At 40.7% G+C, this 9,989-nt stretch overlaps 1 protein-coding gene across 2 annotated transcripts in view; it reads right to left on the bottom strand.

The window, feature by feature from the left end:
* pde9aa (phosphodiesterase 9aa) overlaps nucleotides 1-9,689 on the bottom strand; it is a 23,494-nt gene extending 13,805 nt beyond the window's left edge. Inside the window, exons 1-3 of one of the 2 annotated variants that reach the window (XM_086267388.1) lie at nucleotides 9,653-9,689; nucleotides 9,183-9,249; nucleotides 7,065-7,135 (exon numbers count right to left, since the gene is read on the bottom strand). In XM_086267388.1, the coding sequence (XP_086123514.1) occupies nucleotides 7,065-7,086 (22 nt within the window). In that variant the 5' untranslated portion in view covers nucleotides 7,087-7,135; nucleotides 9,183-9,249; nucleotides 9,653-9,689. Of the gene's footprint in view, nucleotides 1-7,064; nucleotides 7,136-9,182; nucleotides 9,269-9,652 lie in introns of those variants that run through there. The other variant, XM_086267387.1, reaches the window with a different exon arrangement.
* Nucleotides 9,690-9,989: the final 300 nt, after the last annotated feature.

Here is a 9,989-nt window from a genome sequence, read left to right on the forward strand (position 1 = left end):
AGCTAATCCAAAATGCTGCAGCAAGAGTCCTGACAGGGACTAGAAAGAGAGAGCAGATTTCTCCTGTTTTGGCTTCCCTTCATTGGCTTCCTGTTAAATCCAGAATTGAATTCAAAATCCTGCTCCTTACATACAAGGTCTTAAATAATCAGGCCCCATCTTATCTTAATGACCTTGTAGTACCATATCAGCCTATTAGAGCACTTCGCTCTCGCTCTGCAGGCCTACTTGTTGTTCCTAGAGTATTTAAAAGTAGAATGGGAGGCAGAGCCTTCAGTTTTCAGGCCCCTCTTCTGTGGAACCAGCTTCCAGTTTGGATTCAGGAGACAGACACTATCTCTACTTTCAAGATTAGGCTTCAAACTTTCCTTTTTGCTAAAGCATATAGTTAGGGCTGGACCAGGTGACCCTGAATCCTCCCTTAGTTATGCTGCAATAGACGTAGGCTGCCGGGGGATTCCCATGATGCATTGAGTTTTTCCTTTCCAGTCACCTTTCTCACTCACTATGTATTAACAGACCTCTCTGCATTGAATCATATCTGTTATTAACCTCTGTCTCTCTTCCACAGCATGTCTTTATCCTGTCTTCCTTCTCTCACCCCAACCAATCACAGCAGATGGCCCCGCCCCTCCCTGAGCCTGGTTCTGCCGGAGGTTTCTTCCTGTTAAAAGTGAGTTTTTCCTTCCCACTGTCGCCAAAGTGCTTGCTCATAGGGGGTCATGTGATTGTTGGGTTTTTCTATGAAGCGCCTTGAGGCGACTTATGTTGTGATTTAGCGCTATATAAATAAAATTGAATTGAATTGAATTGAATAGAGACAGAGCACTTGCAGAGGATGCACTCTCATATCTTTCATGGAGAAATCTTGAGTTGTGTTTTGCCAAAGTGTGATGTTGAGAGGTCATCACAGTCAGGATTTAATGAGGTTTGAACAGCTGTGTTTAAAGCCATAATTCATGGTATGCTCTTGATGTCCGCCCTGCTGAGTTGTTCTGCTGCTGTTGCATCAAAAAATGGCAAAAACCTTCACTTTGTTCTGAACACATGATTACATCACTAAGATGCCCTCACAGTGCAGAAATCATGCATCACAGAGTTAGTGAGCTTCATTAGCTGCTCTGAATAACTACTTTAGCTTTATTTGCAATACAACAGAAAAAATGTGTTTCTACCACTTTGATCATCTTGGATTCAGAAAACAGACACAGTCTTTACTTTTAAACTTTACTTTTTAAGTTTCAAATGTACTTTTTTTGAAAAGCTTACAAGCTTACTGGATCACGCAATCTTGAACCCTGTTCTAGTTATGCTTTTATGGTTTTTTTCTTTGGTGTTTTTTGCATGCTATGCTAATAAGTCATGTGGAACTTTATGGTGGTACCTTAATATAAAGTGTTAACACACAGTTAATAAAACAGGTGTGATAACTACATTTCCTGATTTACTACTATTTTGTATGTTTGTTGCACTTAAATGTTTAGATTATCAAACAAATGTAAATATCAAAGATAGCACAAATAAACACAAAATGCACGTTTGTTATCGGGAGATTATAGCCTATAATTATAGCCTTGCTTGAATCACTGCAATCATTGCTAAACAACGACAGAATAAATGTTCCTGCTGGTAATTACTTTAACAATAAACTCCTATATTATAAAAGATAAAAGAATAAGAAAAGTAAGACGATCACAACATTCATTGATCATATTGCATAACTTTGTATTGCCTGCCAAGACGCCATCAGACAAGCTGGTCAAACTAAGTCTAGCAGCACGGTGAACAATTCGGCAGCCTCAGAAGTGCAAAGTTCCCGCTTGCACTTAATAAAATGGTAGAAGCTTGCTAGAGGAAATGGCATTGGTGCATGACCTTACATTGGATGTTGTGTAAGTATAAAATGACAGCACACACTTTTATACTCTGAACAGGTCAATGTTCAATAGACTCTAATGATCTCACAAAGTTAACTGCCTCCCAAGGTGGGTTAGCAGACCACACACACAGTGGGGCATCAACTTATCTAATCACAGTATCATTAACTGTAGAGGAACACAACTTCAGACAAAATGCATTGAAGGTGCTCGGTTACCTGTACGCTAATGTGCATGAATGAGGCTGAGCATTACAGTAATCTAATGGTGAAGTCTTTTCTATAGTTTTATACCTCTATTGCAGAAAGTTGAATTTCAGAAAATCTAACTACATAATTTGACACAACACCATGATCTGATAAATCTCCATACAGAAAGAGGTTCATGTCAAACCTGTTTTTAGCCACAGAATTCCAGAGAATTGCTATGACATTTGAGAAAACAGTTCATTTTGCAAAACAATCTTTTAGGGCATAGGTGTCAAACTCTGGCCCGCGGGCCAAATTTGGCCCGCAGCCTAATTACATTTGGCCCGCGAAGCCATACCAAATTACTATTAGAGCTGGCCTACTGGTATTATACAGCTAATGTATATATTGTTTAGTATTAAGCTTTGCTTGTTCCATATTCAGTTTTTCAGCAAAACGTGTTTGAGTCAATAAGAAAAGATTCATTCTTATATCTGGAGGAATAAATATATTTCAATAAATATATTTCAATAAATATTAACGTTAGCCCGCGACTTTGTTCCAGTTTTGAATTTTGGCCCACTGTGTATTTGAGTTTGACACCCCTGTTTTAGGGGGAAAATAAAAATGAAAAACGTATAAAAACCTGGTTGCATAAATATGCACTCTTAAACTAATGCTAATAATGTGTTTTTGCAAAAGGCTGTCAGTAACAAAGTGCCTAAATAAATAATTTCAAATTGTTTCTTTGCTCAATTGTCTTGGGAGAAATTCCCTTGAGAAACAGACGAGAGATGAGAAACTGCAAGTCCTGTGGAGTCGCATTAATAAGCTAAACTCGTTTCTGCTTAATATTTATTTAGTAAATAGACATACTGTAGGTGTAGTAATAACATCAACATTTTATTAGTATTTAATCAACATTCGCCAAAAGAGTTGTGAGAAACGAGCATATTTTTGCAACATTTCAAAGACTACTTTATAGAAAATGCTATAGTCATGTTACTTGTAGTTTATTTACTTCATGTGTTTTCAGGGTTTTTTCTTGGTTAGTAAGAGAAATCTAGCCTGTTTTTGAGCTTGGACAATAGTGTATTAAAGCCATGTTCAGTATCTGAGGTGGAAATGCAAAGCGTGTCACATGAACAATGAGTAAGCTTCCACATCTTTCATTCTTCCATGTTGTTTTTAACATTTTTTCCAGGCCAGTCCTCCTCACAGCTGTCTGCTAGCCTCTGTCACCATTTTCTGCCCCTAAAAAATGTAGGGGTAGGACTGTGATTCGTTTCTCTTGCCCAATTATTTTTTTTCTTTCAGTTACAGATGCCTTCTGTGTGTTATGACTTGCCTGGGGAGGGGCACATTTTCAGATTCTTCTTTTTTTTCTCTGAGCATATTAGAGGGACAGTAAACACTTTAATAATCTCGTAACAGAGAATGACATGACAACTCCATCAATGGAGGTGTAAATCTCAGTAAAAAGTGTAGCCTCATGAGCAACTTTTCCAGCTCCATATCAATTAGGTTCTGATATTTCTCTGTGTGTTTAGTCTCATAATGGTGATTCAAATCATAATCATTAAACACAACAAACCAGATGTGGGCTTCTAAATAAATAGAAGTCCATATCTGGTTAAAAATAGAGTACAAAATAATGAAGGTCAAAACATAGACACCAAAAACTTTCACACTTTAATGGAAACCATGGAACTTGGAGGAACACACAAGGCACACAGCAAGAAGAAGGATGTGACAGAACAGAGGCAAATGGAGGTCATCAATACACAAGAGGAGGGCAGAGTGAAGACAACTGGGAACTACAGCTGAACTCAGTCTAACTAATGAGACAAGGAGACAATAGCTCACAAGAGGACCTATCAAAATAAAACAGGAAGTAATAATCCCTGGCACCAGGACTAAAACATACTAACCTGACAGAACTAAACAGTGAGCACAGAGACAGGGTGCTAGCTAACCAAAGCACAGGGACATAGGGACACAACAATGGGGACAGAAAGGGATACAATCACAGAGACAAGACTAAGATGGACTACACAAAAACAGAAACTAAGATCATCTTCAGAAGAGCACAGAAAACAAAACTAGGGAACAATCTAAACCTCCAAAGTACAAGATATAGAAATAGATCATAAATCATCTCAAATCCTAAAAGAAACCAAATCATGAGACCACAACATAAATTGAAAATTCTGGGACGAAGACCCAGAACCATGACGGTGTGCTGAACACTGGGGGAGTCAAGGTCTCTGTCTAAATAAATAAATAAATAAATCTGGGTAAATTTCCAGATGATTAAACATGCAACTATTTTGCTGATAATAACTGAAATGAGTAAAGAAAACCAACAGCCTATTTATACAAGATAATTCATAATTTTATTGGGGGGGCTATATTGGTTGGGTCTGATTATTGCGGGGGTCACAACCCCCCTAACTCCCCTGGAAATTACGCCCCTGTGGATCCATGAATAGATTTATCAGAACCTGTCTCAGTGGATGAGTGACTGAGAAGACGTCATTCTTTAGGAGTGGAAACATCGAGAAAAAAAACGACGGAGCCTTAAACAGGGATTAAGAAGTGAATATAAAATATGTACACTTACAAAATAGTAAGTGTCTACAGCCTTTTGTCACGGTGGAGGCTCAGTTATGGTTTGATTTAATATCTCAGAGGTGTTTTACTGGATTTAGTTTGTCAAGTGTGAGTGCCAGCCAGCGGTGTTAGGGCCTTCATCTTCCATGACCTAAAGCATGTTCTTGGCCCGTGATGTAAAGTGACTTTGACATTCCTGTGCTAGAGTAACTGCCTGTCTCCTGGAATTCCCTCCATGCTGTTGAGACTGTGCTGGGAAAGATGCAGCAAATTTTCTGATAATGGCATGTTTTGATATCTGCTTGAGGCTGTGCTGGCAGACATAAACAAAAATACTTTGAAAGACACAGCAAACCTTCTGGTAATCAGAAAGAATCAGAGTCAGAATCAGAGTTGTGTTTATTGGCCAAGTATATGTGCAGACACATACAAGGAATTTGGTTCCGGTAGATGGTGACTGTTTTGCTCTGTGATCCTGGAGGAGTTGGGCTACCAGACTATACAGATGTCCAAGGTTTGCTCTGAAGTATTGCACTCGTCTTGTGCTGGGGTGATGTGTGTGTGTGTGTTCAGTACCGCGACGGCTTGTCAAAAGAAGCTGGTCCTGGTTTGGATGAATGTGCAGCATCTCCTAGAGGGCTGCAGTTTGAACAGGTGAGATGCAGGATGAGTGGAGCGTTAGACGGTCTTCTTACAAATGCTATTTCTTCTGTGCACTGTGAAGTATTGCAGACACTGCTGTGCCTTCCTGATTATGGAGGAGGTGTTTACAGTCCAGGAGAGGTTGGAAGAGATCACGGTGCCCAGGAATGTGAAATCCTGAAGTCTCTCCACAGGGTCATCATTTATGTAGAGGTAAAGGTGGTCTGCTCTGTGTCTTCTGAAGTCCAGGATCATCTCCTGTGTCATTGTGGTGTTCACTGTCTACTCAACATAATGCAGACAGATTCATTACATCGTCTCTGTGGCAGAGTCATCATCATCACCTGCAAACTTCCCTATGGTCTTGCTGGTGTAAGCAGGTCTGCAGACAGAGGTGTAGAGGCTGTAGAGCCATAGGCTCAACATACACCTTTGTGGGGAGCCAGTGCTCAGCAGAGGAAAGGTGTGGACTGAGTTTGGAAGGTTGCTAAAGAACCAAGAGCAAGTGGGAGGGGGGAATCCCAGTTCAGACAGTTTCCTGACCAGGATGTCAAGGCATGAGACAGTTCTTCTGCATGGGTCTGCCCTCTGAAGTAGGTGATATGCTAGATGCCCTGCCACACCTGCCGAGAGGGCGAGAAGGTCCTCAGTTCAACTCCACCATCTGGCCGGGGCCTTTCTCTGTGGCGTTGGCATGTTCTCCCCGTTTTGTTTTCTCTGGGTACAGTCCAAATGCAGGTAGTGAGATTAGGTTAACTGGTGATTCTAAAGTGTGTCTCTCTCTATGTGTTAGCCCTGTGTGAGGTTGGTGACCTGTTCAGGGTGTACCTTGCCTCTTGTACTATAGTAGCTGCAATAGGCTCCAGCCTACCTCTGTTCCCATCCCAAGAAGCTGATCTCAGTGTCCCATTTGTTTAACTTCATCTCTGTCGCTGAAGACGTCTGTGGAAAATTAACTGGAACCACACTGGTCAGGACTTCCTCCCAGAACAGACAACAAATCGATCATCACTGTCTTCCTGTTCCAACATATTTTCCAGGTCAGAAAGTCTCGTTATTTGCTAAACACATTCCTCTCCGCACTCAGTCAAGGGAACTGTCTCCCAGTTTCACTGGTTTCAGTCAGTCATAAATCCCGTCACATGCATCTCAAATTACCCAGAAATATGAACATTTGTAAGTCTTGCAATGTATCGAGGGTTAAACCAGTCTGTTCCAGCCGTCTGTGACCTCTGGCCACTACCTGCCTACTCTGTGATGAGGTTACTGGATGTTTGGCCTGTCTCGTGGACTGGGAGGGGTATAGTCCAGAAGAGAGATCCTGGGTGCCTCGGCCATTCAATTGAATTTATATAGCACCAAATGACAAGAGTGCTGCAAAACACTTTATATTATAAGACAGAGAACCAACAATAATAGAGAGAAAGCCCAAACAATCATATGACCCCCTTTAAGCAAGCACAGTGAAAAGGAACAACTTCCTTTTAACAGGAAGAACCCTTCAGCAGAACCTGTTGGAGGTTTGTCTCCCAAATCCAAAATGGGGCTATAAACACATAATGTGTCACTTTCTATGTGACATATATGATCATTGACTTTTCGGTGAGTTGGCTATAAGTCACGAGGATAGTGATGACTAATCAAACACTGCATTCCTTTTTCAAATGTGTCTTTTATATCCAAGATTAACAGCTGATGACGGAAGACAGTAAATGTGACTGTAGAGTGGTGGGAACGAACTTACGCTCTACTCTCTTTTCCAACATTGTGAGACGGTTGGTGACCTCGGTCTTCAGCTTGTTGATTTTGAATGCCCTGCAGACACATGGAAGTAGGTGGGAAATAGGAAATGGAGAAGTTGTTAATGAAAATGGAAAGGCCACCATCTGGGACTCTAAACCAAACAATCAAAATCAAATCAACAATTAACAGCTTCTAAAAAAGTCACTAATTAAAGGTGAAAATCTGCCACCATCCTGGCTCATTTGACCCAGCGCTTTGCTTTTTAATCTATTTTGATATTTATGTTTAAGTTCATGCAGTTATCTTTATCTCATCTATTTTGCCTAGTTTGCCCAGTTATAGTTTATTTTCTATTAGATTCCTCTTGTGTCTTCGGCCCTTGTGTTTATGTCCTTGTCTCCCGTCTTCTCCTCTTGTTTACATGTTTTCCCTCAAGTCCCTTTCCATCCATCATGTGTGTGTTTCCGCACCCATCATGTTCAGTTTGTGCGTGCTTATGTCTATGTCTCATCTCCAGTTCCCTTTTTCCTCTGTGTGTATTTATAATGTGCGTATTCCTCGTCAGTTTGTTATGTTAAGTCTGTGTGTCTTAGACTGTCATGTGTCATGTGTTCATCTTTCCTCTTTTATTTTGAAGAGGTCTGGTGTCCCATGTTCATTGTGTTTAGTTCTACTTCCCCTGTGGCATCATTATGTTCATTCCACCCAGCTGTTTCCACATGTGTTTGCCCTGATCACATCCTGTGTGTCCTTGAGTCTGCATTTATTCCTTGACTGATTGTCTGCTATCCTGCTATGCTCACGCCATGTTTTCCAGGATTTCATGTACTTATGCCAAGTCTTCACGGTTCATGTTTTCATATTCACTTTCAGGGTTTCTTATGTTTATCCTTAGTTCACCCAGTTTAATGTAGTGTTTAGTTTTGCTTTCGGCTCTTGTTTTGTACAGTTAAAACCAGCCTGTAATAAAACGGCTCGCTTTCAGTTAATATTAAGCTTATTTCCATGCTTTGTATTGTTTGCTTTTGTGTCCCCTATTCTCCACTCCACACAGTCTCCTCACTGAGACAAAGTCTCCCTTTCAACCTGAAATTACACTGTGGTGTCATGAGGACAAATAATTGTGTCATGGTCCAAATACTGATACCGAACTGCACATTCCTGCACTGCTCTACTCCATATATTTACTTCTAATGTCTACAGTAAGTATATCTTCAAAGATTAAGGTGCTTCAAGATTTGGCATGACTGCTCCAGCTTGACAGTTCATAAAGGAGCGAGGGAGCTCATGGAGAAGCTTAATGATCAATGAACAGTTATGTTTACACATAGTTTTTGTCTTAGTAAGAGCAAGAGTATTTATATTCTTGTGAACGTGTTCACATTAATCCATATCCGTTGTTTATTCATTTTTGGCCTGTCGCTGTATTTTAACTCTTTCAGGTGCCCGTCTTCATACCTCATCTGTCATAAGGAAGCACATGCAGAATGCTACATAGATACATAAACATGTTATTGTATTAAAAATGTGACAGTAAGTCAAATAATGTTAAATATTCTTCTGCTCGTCTTAAAACACAGCAGGTGCAAATTCACTGCTCACAGCAAATTTATTTTCAGACATGAAGATCCTTTATTTCAGCTTCAGACTTTGACAAACCACCAAAGCTCTGCTCTACTGCAGAATTACAGCACTAACAACACTGCGTAAATGTTTCATTGGCTTGAAAATGACATGAGAGCAAAAGCAGCAGAATCATCTGTGGAACAACAAGTGAAAGTTCAAAGAGGCAGATACGGATGAAGAGATACGACGACAACAACAGATAACTAGCAGTAACATTAACAAGTTGCAGCTGCTGTTAACTCGAGGTGGGGTTATAGCCTCGTTGAATTAATACAAAGTGAAGAACATGAAAGAAAAGCCACAGCAGTTATAAAACCGACATTTTCATCATTCTGTTTCAGGTTTTGGAGATACAAGGTTTTCTGTTTTCTGGACAATGCTCTACAAAACCCCCAAGCCAAGCTAATTGAAAGAAGGAATATAAAAGACGGTGTTAGAACAGAGTGTAAAGAAACCATTTACAGTAAATTTAGACTGAAACATGCGCACTCACCTATCTGCTTACTTTGAAAACTGCTCTGCTGCTCGCGTCAGTACATTCTGAAAGAGTTCCTCTTTATCTGAAGAGAGAGTAGGCATGGAGCGGTGTTACGTACTACCCCCTCCCACCCCAGCCCCCCCCCCCCACACACACACACACACACAGACTGAGGGCTTAGTGTAAACAACTTCAGTCCACTCAGGGAGAATATTTCATTGTGAATACAAAATGCAGCGAGAAGAGCTGTGCATGAATATTTAGGATAAATACACACTCTCTCTTTGCGTCATACAGGCACGAACACACAGAGATTGTGTAAACCAGTCACAGAGGCCAAGCAACAAAAGGCAGGGGCAGAACAGATAAATAAAGTGTGTCCTCTTCCCTTTGGCTTAGCTGTTGGTGACTAACATAGTGTTTGAAGACAACAGAGACTTACTGACAGCTTAATGTGTTAACAAGCCACTTCTGATTCCTCTTACCGCACAGTGGGAACAAGCAGGATGTACAAACAGAGTCCTGTTACTGCCTTAAAGCTCCAGCATTGTGGGCAAAGTTCAAAGCCACAGGCCAATAAACTAAGCGCTACAAGAAATTGTAAAAAAATCCACTCAGGTCATTGCAGACAGGAGACTTGTTAACAGCATTGCTCTGTGTGCTTAGTTAAACTGTTTCAGCTGAAGTGATTGGAAAGACGCCTCAGCTGAAACATGGTGGAGCATGCGTGTCTAGATGAACCCAGTGTTTAGTGTGTGTGAGCGAAAACTCAAACACACTGCTTCATCATCGTGTGGAGACAGTCACAGCTCGCGCCATGTC

Source organism: Aulonocara sp. 'chitande type north' Nkhata Bay, linkage group LG16, assembly GCF_057382095.1.
Source record: "Aulonocara sp. 'chitande type north' Nkhata Bay isolate Kocher_YH1m ecotype deep benthic linkage group LG16, A_spYH_male_GT1.1, whole genome shotgun sequence".
In the NCBI taxonomy this organism is placed as follows: Eukaryota; Metazoa; Chordata; class Actinopteri; order Cichliformes; family Cichlidae; genus Aulonocara; species Aulonocara sp. 'chitande type north' Nkhata Bay.